Source organism: Leptonychotes weddellii, chromosome 7 (genome assembly GCF_054177405.1).
Source record: "Leptonychotes weddellii isolate Sample4059 chromosome 7, ASM5417740v2, whole genome shotgun sequence".
NCBI lineage: Eukaryota > Metazoa > Chordata > Mammalia > Carnivora > Phocidae > Leptonychotes > Leptonychotes weddellii.
In genome coordinates, this window is record NC_138375.1 from 96,874,480 (window position 1) to 96,893,199 (window position 18,720).

Consider the following 18,720-nt stretch of genomic DNA (forward strand, 5'->3'; position numbering starts at 1 on the left):
AAATAAAACCACCACCTTTCCACGGTCAGTGACTCTGACAAGTTCCTATTTATGAAGAATCTCATTGGTCTTCTGCAGCATTATAGTCCTTTATAAAATGAACACTAATTAGGGAACAAGGTTTATAATCATATTCCTTCCTTCCATATAATCATATTACTACTTTAGAACTTGGCTAAGGGAGAGGAATGGAAGAAAAACATTTACATTACACTGAACTTATAATTCTCTGCCCTCTAAAGTGATGATGTTCTTTTACATTATATTTAAATTTTATTTTTAATTGATATCCCCTCCACCCCACCACTTTTTTAGTACCAGCCTCAAGGAAAAAAAAAACAATATTTCATTAATGAGGCATTACTGTTTACCATAAAAATATCAAATCTCAAATTTATTTTATCTCAGAAAGAATTATGACAGAAACTAAAGTTAATTACTGCAACTTATTATGGGTTAATTAAGAAAAGGTCATAAAAACTGTCAAACATTATAGAAATGGTATATATTCTAATCATCATTTTGACCTACTGACAAATACAGAGAAATTAATTTAAAAAAATAACAATGATGACATCAGAAATAAGAATAACAAAACATTTGTTGAGCACTGACACCCTGCTAAATCCTCTAAAAAAAGTATTTCATTTAATCCACAAACTAATCTATCAGAAAGGTACTATTATTATCCTCAGATTACAGTTTAAGGAACAGGATTAGAAAGGTTATACAGTTTGCCTGAAATCACACAGCTAGTAAATTTCCAAATGGGGATTCAAATCAGGTCTGACTCCAAATCCCATAGTCATAACCACTCTATTCTTTATATTCCCATGGAAAATTATGGGTAAATGTGGCTAAATGAGGAGCTTCTTAGTTTAAGTTAAACAAACTTTTAAATAACGTTCTGAATTTTAATTCTTCAAATAATATAGGGTTTATAATATTAGGGACATGGACTTAATATCTGCCATGATTTTAAGGGGGATAGACAATTTTTGACCAAAAATTTATAATGACGTCCTGAAGTCACTTGTTTGGCCTTCTTACTACAGTCTAAAAAACAACAACACTTCTTTATAAGCAACTGCAAAAAATATATAGGCTAGCTCAGTTAGAGAAATTGTTATAATATAAAATTACACACACACACACACACAAACTATTGAACCAAGCATGATTAGTTATTTTTGAGAACTACCACTTCCTAGCTATGACATCTTGACCAAAATTACTTAACCTTTCTGTGCTTCAGATTCTTCCCATATGATTTGGGCATAAGAATAAGATTTAGCTTATAGGTTTAAAAAGGATTGGTGCTTTGTACATGTTCAGTAAAGGTTAGCTTCTTCTTATAACTTTTATTTCTACTAAAAAACAGCCCAAGCCTGACATTTTAAATTTCATGGCCAGCACACAAAGAACAGAACATTATTATTACATTTAACTTCGTTATCTGCAATACCAGAGAGGATAAGGGATGTTAATAATTCAAAATGGTAGGTAGTAGGAAGATTATTATTTTTTTTAAAGATTATTTATTTATTTATTTATTTATTTATTTGAGAGAGAGAATGAGAGAGAGAGAGAGAGAGCACATGAGAGGGGGGAGAGTCAGAGGGAGAAGCAGACTCCCTGCTGAGCAGGGAGCCTGAGGCGGGACTCGATTCCGGGACTCCAGGATCATGACCTGAGCCGAAGGCAGTCGCTTAACCAACTCAGCCACCCAGGTGCTCCGGGCAGTAGGAAGATTATTAATGAATGTCTTTGGAAGAAGATTTTGTGGCTTGCATTTATATATGGCCATCCTAGATGTCCTGGGGATTGACATCATGTAAAATAAAAGTGAGATGTTATCTACTGTATGACTTTGTTAATCCTTTGTGCTTTTTTGTTCAGTACCAGGGAGATGGAAAAAATTCTGATCAGACTTCTCATAAAAACATTTATAAACCTATACCATAAAATGGCAATCAAATATCCTAGATTTTGTTCTTTTTTATTCCTCATGCTACTTATTTTCCACATGCAATCTTTTCCATTGAAGGTAGGGAGTTTGTCTAAAGACTGATTATTTCCTTCTTGGCACTAGGGTTGAAATTCAGGTAGTGCCCACCTGTTAAATAATGGGGCCTTTTTATTGATTCCATGGTCAGTTGTCTAAGATTTTTCCAGGTGTGGTTACCTCAGAGAAAATACGAATGGAGCACATTATCCAGATGTTTAAGCTTTTAGTGTAAAAATATGTGTTGAACAATAAAGGTCCAACTTGCTTACCAGATATTAAATACTATTATATGGCTACAGTAATTTAGTAGTGAAGTACTGACACAGGAACAGACAGAAAAATCCATGTAAAATAATGAAATTGACCCAAAAATATTCCTAAGGCCTTACTCTATGATAAAGGATGTGTTTAATATCAGTGGGGGGAAAACACAGGATTATTCAATAGTGCAAGTTAGCAATATAGAAAAAAACGTTGCAAGAATAATTTAACATAATACACCAAATAATCAATTCCAGGTAAAGATGTCAATTAAAAATAAAAATAAAATTATAAAAACACTAGGGAAAGATATAAGTAGGTATTTACATAATCCTGGGATTATGAAAACCTAAAGAATGACATTGGGCCACAAACATGAAGAAAAGATTGGCAGATTTAGCAATGCACATTTAAAACTCCATGTTAAAAACAAAACAAAACAAAACAAAACAACCCCCACACAAATTGTAATGGCAAACTAGTAAAAATATTTAAAACCAAAAATATCCTTCATATTTAAGAAATTTTGTAAATCAGCAAGAAATATATAATCATACTATATACAATTAACAACCACCACAAGAGTGATGAAATATAAATGGCCAGTTAACATCTTTAAAAAGTTCAACTTTTTTTTTTTAAGATTTTATTTACTTATTTGACAGAGAGAGAGAGAAAGGGAGAACACAAGCAGGGGGAGTGGCAGGGAGAGGGAGAGGGGGAGGGAGAAGCAGGCTCCCTGCTGAGCAAGGAGCCCAATGTGGGGCTCAATCCCAGGACCCTGAGCCAAAGGCAGACGCTTAACCTACTGAGCCACCCAGAACCCCTAAAAAGTTCAACTTTACCAGTAAACAAAGAAATACAAAATAATACAAAGTAGAAACTGGCAAAGATTAATGTATCTTTACCTGTTATCTGTGATATATTACAACATACACATACATATTACTTAGCATAAGGAGAAACCAGCAATTTCATGTGTTGCTGGTACAGGTATAAATAATTTAACTTTCTGGAATGCAATCTAGCAAAGATGTTATCAAGACACACCTGAGCTGACAAAAATCAGAATGATTTTGGGGAAAGAACTGGTCGAAAGGGGCATGAGGGAACTTTCAGGGGTGATGTATATGTTCTAGATCTTGTGTTGGTGGTGTTTACATGGGTGTATACAATTTTTAAAACTAACCAAAATGAACAAATAAGAACTATGCAACTTCTTATATGTAAATTATTCCTTGTTAAAATAAAAAAAAATATTTGACTCAGCAGTTTCACTTCCTTTAACCTAAGGATATAACAGTGGACTTACAAAATATATAACTGTTGGATTATTCACTCATGAAAAACTTACAACGAAAAATTGGATAAATTTTTCCATTCTTGAGGAAAGTGTATATATATATATATATATATGTATGAGGACAGACTGAAGCATTAATGATGATTCTCTGTGAGGTATGAAATTACTATTGATTTTTTTCTTTCCTGTCCTTTTTCAATGTTTTTTATATTGACTATTATAAACACAAATTAGGTTATTTGAAAAATCAATATGACAATTTGTATTAATTTCACCTAAACATTCTATGAAAGAAATGACACAAAATTGTTTTTATAGAAATACAAGCAACTATATACAAATTCTGCATCTTCTTTCACTAAATTTCACCTGGAATCTTAGTATTTGTGTTTTTCTATCTCACTTTAAGCATATTTAACTTCCAGATATGGTTAAAGTAACAGAACTTTTGGTCGTATTTTCTTGATTGCCTGTGTACAATGGCAACTTTCATTTTGTACTGGCTTGGTTGCTATCTGTAACTCCCATTGTGAAATAACTTTTTTACTACATTGTGCTTAATCCCAAGGACCTTGGCTCCTTAAATTTTCTTTCCAATAAAAATGAACTACTTATGCCTACAGGGCCTTTCCTCTGTTTCAAAATGCTGTCAACTTAAAAAAAAAAAAAAAAGGAAAGAAAGAAAGAAAGAAAGAAAAAAAGATAAATTCTGGAGAGAGTCCAAGTCCATAATCGATGATTGTGTATTCCCAGCATAGAAAAGGTTATCTTGTCCACTCTCCTCTTCTTTCTCTGAATGCTAAATTTACATTAGGTATACCCTGGAAGCCTGAGGATTTTATAATCTGGATTCAGCTAAGGAACCTGCTTTACAATACTTTTCTCCTTTTCTCAAGAGATTTTAAAATAGAACCATTAAGCACAACTAGCATATTTAATGAATTTATCTACATTCCTTCTTGGTCACAGACAACGTAACTGAGGTAAATTAACATTTGCCTTTTCTTTATATATTATTTTTCTTTGATATTATTACATCAAGCCAACTATATAACAATTTGTCAATTTAATTTAGAATGTTTATTTTGTGCTGCTTTAGTAATTTGTCAGGCCTTACCAATATTACCCCAGTACTATGCACGCCCCCTCCCTCTCTCACACCTAATATTTCCTGAGCATTTCCTTAGAGTCGGGTACTTTGTAACTTACAACTGCCTTACATGAATTATCTCATTTAATTCTAATAACAATTCTGAGGTAGATATTGTTATCTCCACTTTACAGGTGAAGAAATTGAGGCTTGCAATAGAGGTTGCTTACTCAGGCAGTCTGATTTAACAGCTCGCAATATAATTAAAAGATAATTCAACATGTAGGATTACAGAGAGCCTCCATGGTGGTGCATTTTTTTTTCTTTAAGATTTTATTTATTTATTTGAGAGAGAGAGAGAGCGAGAGAGAGCACAAGCGGGGTGAAGGACAGAGGGAGAAGCAGACTCCCCGCTTATCAGGGAGCCCGATGTGGGACTCGATTTCGATCCCGGGACTCCAGGATCATGACCCAAGCCAAAGGCAGACACTTAACCGACTGAGCCACCCAGGTGCCCATGGTGGTGCATTTCTTTAAAGGAATGTAGAAAGTATTCCAAACATGAGAATGGATGATATATGCTGTAACCAGCTCTAGAAGACAGATATTATGATTTAGAATCAAAGGTCTATGAAAGTCAAGTTGATTTTCCCCCCTTCACTCTATTAATTATTTCTTCATGTTGAAATCACTGTTCTGGAAGCAGGATGGCGTCCTAAGTGTGACCCCTCACCATTTATTACTGTGTGATCTTGGGCAAATAACCTACTTTTCTGGGCCAGAGTTTCCTCATTTATAGAATGGGACTAATCCTAATTATCTGGTGGAGTTGTAAGAAACAAGTCCACCATGGCTGGTCTCTAACCTATGAGCCCTCGGAGGGCTAAATAAGAGAAGACAGCATTAAGGTCCTAGCAGGGTACCTGAAATATAGCATATGCAAATATCTGCTTCAAGAATGAATTGGTAGGATTCAGAGCCACCTTTATCTCCTACTACCAGTAGAAGACTATATGATCAAAAAGCATAAAAAGTATGTATATTTAAAGTCAAATATAAGTGACTTCTACTCTGTCAGTTATTTTGTATAACCTTATTAATCGGAATAATTGATAATTGGGTAAAAATATACTTAACAGGCTGTTTTAAAAGAAATGATGATATTGCACATTAAAGTAACTCTGCAGACTTGTTAAAACCAAAAAGTCTGCGAAAATATAAACACTCCAAAAGCAAAGAAAAAAAATTAACCCAGGCACAGACCTTACAGACTTCACAAAATATAATTCAAAATGGATCATAGACCCAAGTAAGTGAGTCACAGAGATGAAAAGTATGGCATAGGGAATATAGTCAATAATATTGTAATAACACTGTAAGGTGACAGATGGTGACTACACTTATTGTGGTTGAGTAATGTAGAGAACCGCTGAATCAATGTCATACACCTGAAACTAATATAACACTGTATGTTAATTATACTTCCATTAAAAAATGGATCATCGACTGAAATGCAACATGCACAAGTGTAAAACTCCTGGAAGATAACAGGAGAAAACCTAGATGACCCTGGCTATTAGATGAAACACCAAAGGCATGATCCATGAAACGAACAATGGATAAGACAAACTTCACTGAAATTAAAAGATTTCTGCTCTGTGAAAAACAATGTCCAGAGAATAAGAAGAGAAGCCACAGACTGGGAGAAAATATTTACAAAAGACACACCTGAATATACAAAGAACTTTTAAAACTCAATAATAAGAAAGTGAACAACCTGATAAAAAAGTGAGCAAAAAACCTTAGCAGACACCTTACCAAAGTAGATATAGAGATGGCAAACAGCATGTGAAAAGATGATCAACATCATAGGTCCTTGAGGAACTGCAAATTAAAATAACAATGAAATACCACTCTACACCTATCAGAATGGTCAAAATCCAAAACACTGAGAACATCAAATGCGAGTAAGGAAGTCAAACAACAGGAACGCTCATTCATTGCAGTGGGAATGCAAAATGGTCAAGCCACTTTGGATGGTAGTTTGGCGGTTTCTTACAAAATTAAACATGCTCTTACCATATGATATAGAAGTCATGCTCCTTGATATTTACCCCAGAACTTATGTCCACACAAAAACTTACACATGGATGTTTACAGCAGCTTTATTCATAATTGCCAAAACTTGGAAGCAACTGAGATGCCCTTTAGTAGGTGAGTGCATAAGTAAAATGTGCTACATATAGACAATGGAATACTATTCAGCACTAAAAACAGAGCTATGAAGCCATGAAAGGATGTAGAGGAATCTTAACTGCATATTACTAAGTGAAAGCAGCCAACCTGAAAAAGCTACATACTCTGTGATTCCAACTATATGACGTTCTGGAAAAGGCAAAACTACGCACACAGTAAAATCATCTGTGATTGCCAGCATTAGCCAGAAAGTGAGAGATGAAGAGGCAGAACATAGAGAATTTTTAGGGCAGTGGAACTATTCTGCATGGTATTATAATGATGGAAACATGTCGTCACACATTTGTCCAAAACCCTAGAATATATATCACTGAGAGTGAGCCCTAATGTAAACTGTGGCCTTTGAGAGAGAATGATGTGTGAATGTAGGTTCATCATTTGTAACAGATGTACCTCTGGTGTGGGATATTGATAGTTGAGATGGCTGTGTGTTGGGGGAGGGGGAGGCAGGGGAATATGGGAACTCTTTACACTTCCTGGTCACTTTTGCTGTGAATCTAAAACTGGACTAAAAAAATAAGGTCTATTACAAAACATTTCTGAAAAAGAAAAAAAAAAAACAACAGTTATGGGTCAGTTTGGAATTGCTATGGGCATGGTAAGAATTATGCTGTAAGCAGGTCTAGACCAATAGGTTGGACACATTTAATTCAGAAAGCATTACTTTGGTACTGCTTGAAAACAAGGATCACAAACTGGGAAGTTGAATAAAGCTTCCCAGGACCTATAGATTGGGTTATTATATCTAACAAAAAAGAACCACCATGAAACAATGACACAATGACTAAAGATGCTTTAGTCCATCAGTTCTCAAAGTGTGACTTGGGGTTCTCTGTGTCTCCAATGGCAATTATTTTAGTATGAATACTAAAACATTATTTGCCTTTTTCATTCTTTTTTTTTTTTTCAAGATTTTATTCATTTATTTGACAGAGAGAGACACAGCGAGAGAGAGAACACAAGCAGGGGGAGTGGGAGAGGGACAAGCAGACTCCCTGCGGAGCAGGGAGCCCGATGCGGGGCTCGATCCCAGGGCCCTGGGACCATGACCCAAGCTGAAGGCAGACGCTTAACGACTGAGCCGCCCAGGCGCCCCTGCCTTTTTCATTCTTATCCTAGGAATGTACAGTGGAATTCTTCAGAGACTACATGATGTGTGGGGTCAAAACAGAGTGCGGAAGCAGATATGAGAACCCAGCTGCTCCTGTTATATCAGACACTGGAGGTATGTAAAAAAGGTAAGCAAAAAAAAAAAAAAAAGGGTAAATCAGTGCCACTCTTCTTACTAGATTTTCTCCTATGAAAATACAACAGTTCTTCATAAAACTTTTATGTTAACATGAAATATTTTTAGTGATTTTAAGTTTTTTAGTTTTAATTTCTAGAAGGTAAGAATCAATAGATATATTCCATACAAATAAAAGCTCTTTGGAGTCCTCACTAATTTTTAAGAGTATAAAGGGGTCCAGAGACAAAATTTTTGAGACCTGGTGCCCTAGCTAATGCTAAGGGGTAAAGAAGATCTCTCACTTTGCTAATGTGGGCTTTCACTATTCTCACAGCGTCTGTCCTTATACCTGTATTTGGGTTTGTCTACACTTACTTATTACCCATGCCTGGCAAAGTCCTGACTGAATGAAGTGGCAACTATAATTAAAATATTCATTTGTAGTTACTGCATCCTTTACTCAATACATGACTACATCGTATACAAATTCCAGTATGTATTATATATAAAAGGTGTTTAAAGCTTTGCCAGTGAGATGAAGCTATGTCCTTCAATGGTATCTTCTAAGGAGCTCTGAATGGGCCTGTCAATAATTACTTTTATGTCTGCATTATTAAATTTTCACAGTTTTGGCCACTCAGGCAACCGGTACTTGTTACTTCTATGCTCTGCTAACTCCAGAGGAACACTTGAAAACTACTTCATGCTAAACCTTGGTTCTTGAACTCCAATCTCTAGCACAAATTGTGACCAATGGACAAACTGATTTTTAATGCAAGTCAAGGTGCAGTAATAAAATTGAAAAACAAAAACAAACAAACAAAAATCTAGATCCAAAAGTTCTAACCTATAAGATTATCTTGGAAGGAGAATTTTTCAGAATCAAGAACAAAACCACTTAGACCTGAGGATGCTGAGGAGTCATGATGAAATTTGTACCAGTTTTATTAAAAACAGAAGCAAATCAGACTGTTTGTATTTTTTAAAACTTTACAAGGGCGAAGCATTTTTTCTAAAATGTTATTCTTTTTCACTAAGTACTGCAGAATATCTTAATTAATCCTTGAGATTCTAACAGCCCTAAAAGCAAGTCATAAAAATGATATTTACATGGGAGTATAAACTGGAATGACATTTTGGGAGGGCCACTTGAAAATATTTAGCAGAAACCTAATATGCATACCCACTGACTATGAAATTCCAGTTCTGGAATTAATCCGGAGAAAACTGGCAATGATGAGGACACATGGATGTTCATTACAGTGTTGTATATAATAATAAAAACTGGAAAGAGCCTAAATATCCAGCAATATAGGGCTGATCAAGTAAACTGTGGTTTATCATATAAATGACTATGTGGCCATAACACAAAAACATAAAAATTCATCATAAAGTTATGTATGTCAAGGAAAAGTACTTACTGTATATTGCTGAGGGAAGAAAGCAAGTTATAAGATTATGGCATTATATGATCTCATTTCTGTGAAAAATATATATATGCATAAAAATATCTGGAAGGATATAAATTAATAGTATTTACTGTTGAGGTTGGGATCACTGTTGATTTTTATTTATTTTCTTTGAGGGGTCCGTATTCTGGTTTTGCTACAGTGAACATCTTTTCTTTATATAATAAAAATAATTATTAAAATACTTGAGGCAACCATTGCAATTTTTAGTGTTTCTCTAATTCTTATGATACTGAATACTGTATGTACTATGGAAAGTGGTAGGGGGAGAGAGATGAGAAGAGAAGGAGGGAGCAAAGTGGACAGACTTTATACTGTTTATTATTTTGTCACGTATATTTGTTGTAAAGGATTAGGTTAATGTTAGATTTAACAATCTGGAAAAAATTTCAATGGAACTTAGTAGTAAATAGTTAAATGTTCACAAAACCGCACTTTACTCTCATAGATTTAATTTTTCTCCTCTCCTTGGAATGCTGATTTTGTTCTGTAGGAGCAGGTGGCTTTCTTTTTTATGTCTCTCTATTATCTTGTCAGACACAGCTCTCTCAAAACTTTTTTGGGAGCTAACCAAGCCTTATCTAACCAAACCCAAAATGGCATATGGACTTCATCCACATGGTCACATGAATCTGTTGGCTGATGACTCCTGCCATGTATCTAATTGGTTTTAGAAAATCCATGCTTGAAGAAGGATCCTATAGCTCTAAGAGCGCGATGCTGTGGGATGAAGGAATGTAGCGGCAACGAGGCTACTTTAGCGGCTACACTGAATCTGGGAGCCATCACTGCCACCAAGTATTGGCAGCGTATGTCCCAACAAAGGAACAATCCTAATAATTTTGAGTGAAAAATTTCCATCATGCATTTCAGCTTAGATCTACTAATAACACTTATTTAAATGCCTTGTTAGACAGTGAAATCTGGGAATAATTATCAAACACCATATACAGTGTTTACAATAGAATCATATTTCTTTTCTTTCTCTCCCCCCCATTTTTTTTTTTTGCACGAAAAGTAGAATGCTGCTGAATGGTACCCAAATGTCTGTTGTACACCATGCCAATACAGCAGCTCAGCCAAAAATGCGAATAGAACAGTTTGCCAAGTAAAAGAAAACATAACAAATTGGTAATGGTTTCTATCTTGACAGAAAATGAAAATGATCCCTCAATGTGTGGTCACTCATGCGGACACATAAAAATGTCTGAGAAGCAATCATTTTACCTCAGATAACAGACCCTGACAGTGTAGTACAGCACTGGCTGACTTTCACTTCTTAGAAAAGCGGTAACCGTGACCTACAAAATAGCCTGGTAACCATGTAATTTATGCATAACACACATGCACATGCCATGCACTCATAATATTTGCCATAACTCATTTTGAATACAAGACTTCTTTTCTGAGTGGAATATATTTTATGAGAGATGATCTAAATCACTAGAGACCGGATAAAGTTGAACGGGTGCATTTATGAACAGAAAGGATGTTGTTGCTTATCAGGTTACAAAATTTCAATAGTCTATAGTGGGATAAAAAGGGTCCCATGTATTCTGTAGGATTCTCTTTAGTGCCTTGAACATGAAAGGTATTTTATTAGATGTCAAATAAAACAAATCCGAAAAATGTGTAGGTACATAGTTTACAGTTCTGACTTTCTGTTAAGGAGACTGCAATTAAAGGTAGAAATGAACCCCCTGAAGACCTGGTGAAGACTAGGTCTTTAACTTAACTTACCTACCCTTCCTTTACCACTTATTTTTGTTCCCCAGATGGAGAAGTGGTCAACATCATTGACCAGTGATTTTACCATCTGGTAAAGTTTTTCCATTTGTTTACTTTCTAATGAGGATGTTAGAACATAGATTGTACTGTGAAATCACAACAAAAGCAAGAATGACAATTTTAAAAACACTAATTGACATCTGAAGCTAATGAGGAATTCACAGTGAGAGAATACTGAACCAAGTGGCTAGGAAGAACCTTGGGAAGTTAAATGGTCTTGCCAAGTTGAAAGTAAATTTGAATCCTGCGGGTTATGAGATTCAAATGAAACTTCTGGGTTTAAATTTGTTGATGACTTTCCTGTTCAATAAAAAAGGACTTAAATGGCTTATAAAAAGGTTAAAAAAACTTATTGGGCATCAAACTGCTCTTACAAAACACCATCTTGATGAGTTAAGTGTAAATGAATCAGAAACACATGGATCATGTTTCCTTAAAAAATGCATATGGATTCAAAAATAAGGGGAAGAGGACTTGGCAAAGCATTTTTTTGTGTGGTGGTTGAACCCAAAACATTTGAAAGATATTTTGAGACATTCAAGGAATCCAAAATAAAACTAAACCTGTCCAGTCATATAAAAAAACAGAAAGTTCTTTGTAATGTGCATTTATCTCTGTGGGTCAATCAACACTCACTGAGCCTTCCCCTTTGGCACAGGACAGTGGGAGAAGCCAGTTTCTGCCTTTAAGCAACTTTGAATTTAAGTATAAACAAATACACATAAGTAATAGAAACCAATTTAAAAAGTCTCAGGGTTAAAAAAAAAATAACCTAGATCCTACAGAAACTATATATTGAGAAATACGTAAGTACTTAAGGGTCCCAGGGGAGGTAGGATTCATTCTATTCAAATAATCATCCCCTCAGCCCTTTTGATTAAAGTTATATATAGTTGTAGAATCTTACTTGCTTAAATGTTTTCTTAATAAGTGTTTTTATGTCTTTTTTAATGTGTGTCCCAGCCCTCTTTCCTCCACCCTCTAGATTTGTGAGCGCTCAACAAATCTTGCTGACTGGTTTCCTGGAGGATGGGAGTGTTGAGCAGTTTTGAAATAGGAGAGAGATGCTGTCTGGCAGAGAGGAGTGAGGCTATGATTCTGGGTTGGGGTAATGGCACATGTGACAGTTCAGAGGCTCCAGAGGGTGAGTCATATGTGGGGGGTGACCCACTGGCTTGCTTGCAGCAATGTGCTTGAGCCAGGGTGGAGTGGGAGGTGAGGGCAGTTAGGTGTGGGGAGTCCTAATATACTACATGTGAAGTCAACTGGAGGACAGAGGAGTGTGATAAGGAAAAGCACAATTCTTACTCCTTTTATTTTTCCCTTTTGCCATTATAGGATAAAGTGCTAAGGATAGGACATGTACGAGTCATTAATTCCTTTATTTCTTATCAGTGTCTTAAAAAGCTGAAAAATAGCCAAAGAAAAAATAAGTTGACTGTGTATGAATTGCTAGGATCCTGTAGGTCATAAATTTTAAGAGGAACTTAGTAGGATTATGAAATGTATTACTGAGTCCTAAAATGTTTGTGGGAAAGTGTAAAAAATTAATGATTTAGAATCTTTTGAGGCGCTTTCTAGCTGTTTAATGTGAATCTTATCTTTTCCACAATATTAGAAAGCTATTTAGGACAGGGAGAACATCACATATTTCTTGTATATTTTCCGCTAGCTAGCATAATACTGGGAACACACCAAGCACTCAATAAATGCTTACTCAAGTGAAATGAAGACAAAAGGTGCTGAGGCCCTACAATGACAAGGGTGTAATGAAAGGTGAAGTCTGAAAGAAAAAAGAAAAGAGGACAATATAGTGGGAATGTCCTAATAGCATCTCTGCTCTGAGCCTGTTTGTTCACGGTTAATACAGAGGAGTCAAAGCCCTTACCATCCTTCGTCATCTTCTACTTCTGCTTCAGAAACGTCATTCTCAGGAGTTTCAGCAATTGCTTGAGTGAGTTTAGATTTAAACTGGTTCAGCAGCGCCAGGGTCTGGAATAACAATTACATTGCTAAGTTTTCTGATAAGGATAAACATAATTTTACAAGAAACACTGAAGTTTGGGAGAAAATAAAATGTGAAACACTAACACATAAAGCACTTAAATTTTTAATCTTGAAGGAAAATAACAAAACTGCAACAGTGACTGATATTCACAAACCTTGACATTGCCTTGTTTGCATTTGCACTGACCTTTTCCCTCAGACATAGGTGACTGTTTTCTGCTTTGGGGAACACAAATTTGCTTATATAAAAGATACTTAAACAATAAAAGGCATGCTTGTTAATGGCTAATTTTTAATGCCCATAAGAAAAGGATGTATTTTACTAAAATATGTGAAATTAAAAATAAAACACCAATAACAAACACTATTTGTCACTGAACAAATTTCCAAAAACTTAAAAAGTTCATTGTTAAGGACGGTAAAATGAATGAACACATTAACTGTTGGAAGATGGGTAAATGGGAGTAATATTTTTAGAAAGCTCTTTATATTTATCAGAAACTTTAAGATGCTCATTCCCTTTGATTCAATCACTTCAATCCTGGGAATACATGAAGAAAAATTATGTGAAACACAGAAAATGGTTTATGCAAAAGATGTACACTGCAGCGGTACTCATACAAGTGAAGAATGGAAACATGTTAAAATGTCTATCAATAATGAACTAGATAAATTTGCTAAAAAGCAGTGACTATGCCATTACACTATTATAAAAATTATATTCGTGAAGTATTACATTCTATTGTTAAGTATAAGAAGTGGGGCATAAACACCATGGTTCGGTAGGTTTAAAAAAAAAGGGGGCCATTTCTCTGATTTGTGTTTGTCTCCTGTGTCCTTTGTGGGTAACAAACAACAAGTGCCTACAATTTTGTAATCACATTGTCCCCCTGGCTGTAACTTAACAGTTGACTCCGAATTTGAGCAGAGAACCAAAGTTGGAAAAAAATTTTTTTATCCTACAGTTTAAAAAAGTATGTAATTGTGAAATGGGGTGAAGTACTACCTGTCTAAAAAATCAAATGTCTAATTAAGATACTGACATACTGAATTTAGTACTAAAATAGTCATATTTCATAAGGAAAAAGAGGTATAATAATTCAGTATGTGAATAATAAGTATAATAAGGAATCATAATAAATTGCTAGGCTCTGTAATTTATCTAGGAAATACCCTTAAGACCATAGTTCTTGAAAAAATTAAGTAGATTTTGGTAGGTCTAGAACTTAAGCGCAGTAAAGACAGGTGGTGCAAGAATCAAAGGCAGTTATTGCCAAAAAATGACAGTAAAAGTACCTTATATGTTTTATAAGTTCTGCAAAATTTAATGCGCACATGGACAACAGATGAAAATATACACATTGCCATAGCTGCTGAATGAGATGAGTTTTGGGGAAACACTATAAATTCCTACAGAATATCCTCATAGGCATTCTGAGGGCTGCCTAGTCCATTAGGGTTTAGAAATTTTATCTGTTTCCAGAGTAGTAATTAAAAGACTAAGCTCTTCAACAGTGTTAACAGATAAAGAAGGCATCCCTTGTTTTTAAACCTCATTCATTGGGCGCCTGGGTGGCTCAGTTGGTTAAGCGACTGCCTTCAGCTCGGGTCATGGTCCCGGAGTCCTGGGATCGAGTCCCACATCGGGCTCCCAGCTGAGCGGGGAGTCTGCTTCTCCCTCTGACCCTCTCCCCTCTCGTGCTGTTTCTCTCTCTCTCTCAAATAAATAAATAAATAAAATCTTTAAAAAAAATAAACCTCATTCATTAAAAAAACCATTGTGCTTACAAACGTTTATTGTATTTGCTTTATAATAAGAAAAAGGTTAATTTAGAGATACCAGAAAACAAGGAGAAGCAAAACAAAAATATCTGTTGTCCCACCACTAAGAATAACATTTTGGTAAATATCCTTCAAGGCTTTTTAGGTGTTGTTGTGTATATGTGTATGAGTTTATAATATCTATATATATATTATATAAAATATATCTGCATATGCATATTTCTATACCTATAGCTTAAAGTAAACCCCATCAACTTTTTTAAAAGATTTTATTTATTTATTTGAGAGAGAGTGAGAGAGAGTGTGAGAGCATGAGCAGGGGGAGGGGAAGGGGTAGAGGGAGAAGCAGACTCCCTGCTGAGCAGTGAGCCCAACCAGGGGCTCAATCCCAGGACCCTGGGATCATGTACTTAATAGACTGAGCCACCCAGGCACCTCAGCCCCATCAATTTTTAATGGTGGACCTTTGTACACTTGGAAATGTCTTTTCTGAAGGCATAAAGAAAAATGAAAACAAAGGAGACTTCTTAGTGGAATCAAATTTAAAAGCTTCCTAGAAAATTACCCTAGACCTGGATCTTTTTCCTTGAGTTGAAAAAGTGGCAAGGCAGTCTGTTTTTAGATCCAATTAACCTGCTACTGGCATTTGCTCAGAGAAGGGGGACTGTAACAAACAAAAAACATCCTCTTGGCTTTTCTTAGCGTCTCCTGTAATCAAGATTGGACTTTCTGTAGTTGCATTCTAAAGGCAAGGGAAGACACTAGGCAGAAAAGCAAACATCACAAAAATAATGGGGCACAACATAGAGTAAAGAAGATAGGATTTGGGGGCACCTGGGTGGCTCAGTTGGTTAAGCGTCTGCCTTCAGTTCGGGTCATGATCCCAGGGTCCTGGGATAGAGCCCTGTGTCAGGCTCCCTCCTTAGCAGGGAGTCTGCTTCTCCCTCTCCCTCTGCCCTTCCCCCCTGCTCATGCTCTCTCTCGCTTGCTCTCTCTCTCTCTCAAGTAAATAAACAAAATTAAAAAAAAAAAAGAAGATAGGATTTGCATAGGGACATTTCTGTTTGGCATCTACAGGGGAATCAGTCTTCTGGTTTTTGCTGAAGGAATGAATGGCCAACCACTTATAGCATGGCTCTTCAGCATGGTGAGAGCCTTCCTAGCAGGAGGAAACTCTTTCAAAGAGGCCCTTCCTTCGCAGACTGTGCACGTGTATCCACACAGAAGAGTCTCTTCAGCTGGCCTCTGCACCTCTAGTCCTGTCCTGGTTCAGTATACTGTCTATACTGCAGCCTGGTTGGAGGGATCTTCCTAAACTGCAAATGAGATCATGTCACTTCCTTCTTTCAATGGCTCCCACTGCCCTTAGGGTCAATATAAATTTCTTAATACGGCTCAAAAATGCCTTGCATGAGTTGGCTTCTGCTTTCCTCTCTAGCTTCATCTTTCTCTTAGTTTATGTTACAGTCATATTTAACATATAGTTCTTTGCAAAGACATCAAATATTTTTCATATACTCTTCCTTTTGTCTGGCTACCTATCTCCTCTTTAGCCTTCACAGTTCAACTGACCAATCACTTTCTCAGGGAGGCCTTCCCAGATTCTTAGGCCGTGTTAGCTCCTACTATTAGACCTTTCCATAGTTCCCTGTACTTAACCTGTCATAATGCTCATCCTCTTTTATTGGTATTACTTACCTGGCTCTTTTCCCTAATAGCTCAGAGAGGACAGATGTGTGTCCACCTTGTTTACCACCAAATACACTGATTAGTACATGGTTCTTAATAATTATTTGCTAGGAGGCAAAAAATAAGAGTGCATGAATAAGAGTGAGCCTTAGGGCATCTTTGGTAGTATATTGACTACAGTTGCTATTCATTGTGACTCCATGAAAACAAGTTAATAATGTACTTTTTCTTAATTTCATTTGATGTGCCATTTCTTTCGAAAATTGCTCAAATTCGTTCTCTATAATTACAATTCCCTGTACCTGACTTCTTGTGGAACTTTTCTTATGATTATTTTCATGCTAAGTACTGATGCATGATCCTTCTTTACCAGTAATTAGGTGTCATTTATAATGTAGTCCCTGATTATATTAATTTATTCAAGTAGACTTGGGCTTTTTTTTTTTTAAATATTTTATTTATTTATTTGACAGAGACAGATAGCGAGAGCAGGAACACAAGCAGGGGGAGTGGGAGAGGGAGAGCAGGCTTCCCGCCGAGGAGGGAGCCCGATGTGGGGCTCGATCCCAGGACCCTGGGATCATGACCTGAGCCGAAGGCAGACGCTTAACGACTGAGCCAGCCAGGCGCCCTAGACTTGTGCTTTTTAATATACTTTTATTTTGTCTATTTTATTTATACACCTAAAATGCCATGTTTTCAAATAGATATATATGGCAGCACCAAAAATAAATGATTTTGGTCTTCCCCCTAGCTTTTCAACATGAATGCCTGCTGAAGATATTTACTTTATTAAATGCCAAGTGTGGCATGGTGTGTAAAATTGACTTTCAGATTGTTGAGCTATCTCTTTTTATTCTTATTTCTAATAGTCTTCTTTTATTAGTTCTTAAAAATTCGGAAATTATTTGAAACAAGCAGAGTCCTGTAATATTATTGACAACAGAAGTCAACTAGTGGACCAAATGCCTTATTTACAGGCAGTGTACAATTTCGAGCAGCACTGGCTAGTCAGCATGTGAGATGCTGTGCTAGAAGAGATCTCTTCATCATTTATAATCACCACTTCTCCATTTCATAATATTTACTTAGAGGTTCTACCTGGCTATCTGAGAATATGTGGCTTTATAAGGTTCCTGTGCTTGATATGAGAGTACAAAGTTGAAACCTGCAAGTTTTAGGCTTTTTGCCTATAATGTCTGGAAAGAACAGGAGTGGCCAAGGTTCTTGTCACCCCTTCCTGTACGAATAGGTCTTTCTTCATTTTTAAGAGGTAGTGCTTTTCTGACGTATAATCAAATTAGGCTTCATTAGGAACACCTAAAGACAATTAAAAGGCAATGCATTACCTATGGATTTAGGCTTATGAAGTTACCTGGTCTTCCCGAGAAGTTCCTTTCTTTGCCTGTTGCTTCCTCAGAGCTTCATACTTTTGCTTTTCTCTTCTGTATTCTGCAACAGCACCATCAGGAGCAGTTTCTTCCTCTGAAAAATAATAGAATATTCTTAGAATAAATAGTAAAAAGACTGTGTGGTTTCATATTAACGTCTATGCTTATTACAGAAGAGGAGGTCAGAACCTGGGATGGGTTTTTGCCCATTTAAAAATCAAACCAATAAACGGCTCCAGCTCCACAACTATTTCCTATGCTAGACAGTGATCAATGTTAATTTATCAACCAATTTTATAAACATCTTTATTATATAATGCATTATTGTAGTTGTTCTCACTTGTTTGAGTATAAAATTACCTATCTCACTTTTAAAATAATTAAGATTTTCCTAAATTGACAAGGCAAGAAACAACAAATGTTGGAGACGTTGTGGAGAAAGGGGAAC

The 18,720-nt window shown here is 35.9% G+C and overlaps 1 protein-coding gene across 2 annotated transcripts in view; it reads right to left on the reverse strand.

The window, feature by feature from the left end:
- The window catches only part of CWC27 (CWC27 spliceosome associated cyclophilin), a 193,941-nt gene that overhangs the window by 15,189 nt on the left and 160,032 nt on the right, over positions 1–18,720 (reverse strand). Inside the window, exons 12-14 of one of the 2 annotated variants that reach the window (XM_081826812.1) lie at positions 18,257–18,366; positions 13,292–13,395; positions 6,481–6,546 (exon numbers count right to left, since the gene is read on the reverse strand). In XM_081826812.1, the coding sequence (XP_081682938.1) occupies positions 6,481–6,546; positions 13,292–13,395; positions 18,257–18,366 (280 nt within the window). The remainder of the gene's footprint in view (positions 1–6,480; positions 6,547–13,291; positions 13,396–18,256; positions 18,367–18,720) is intronic. The other variant, XM_006732516.3, reaches the window with a different exon arrangement.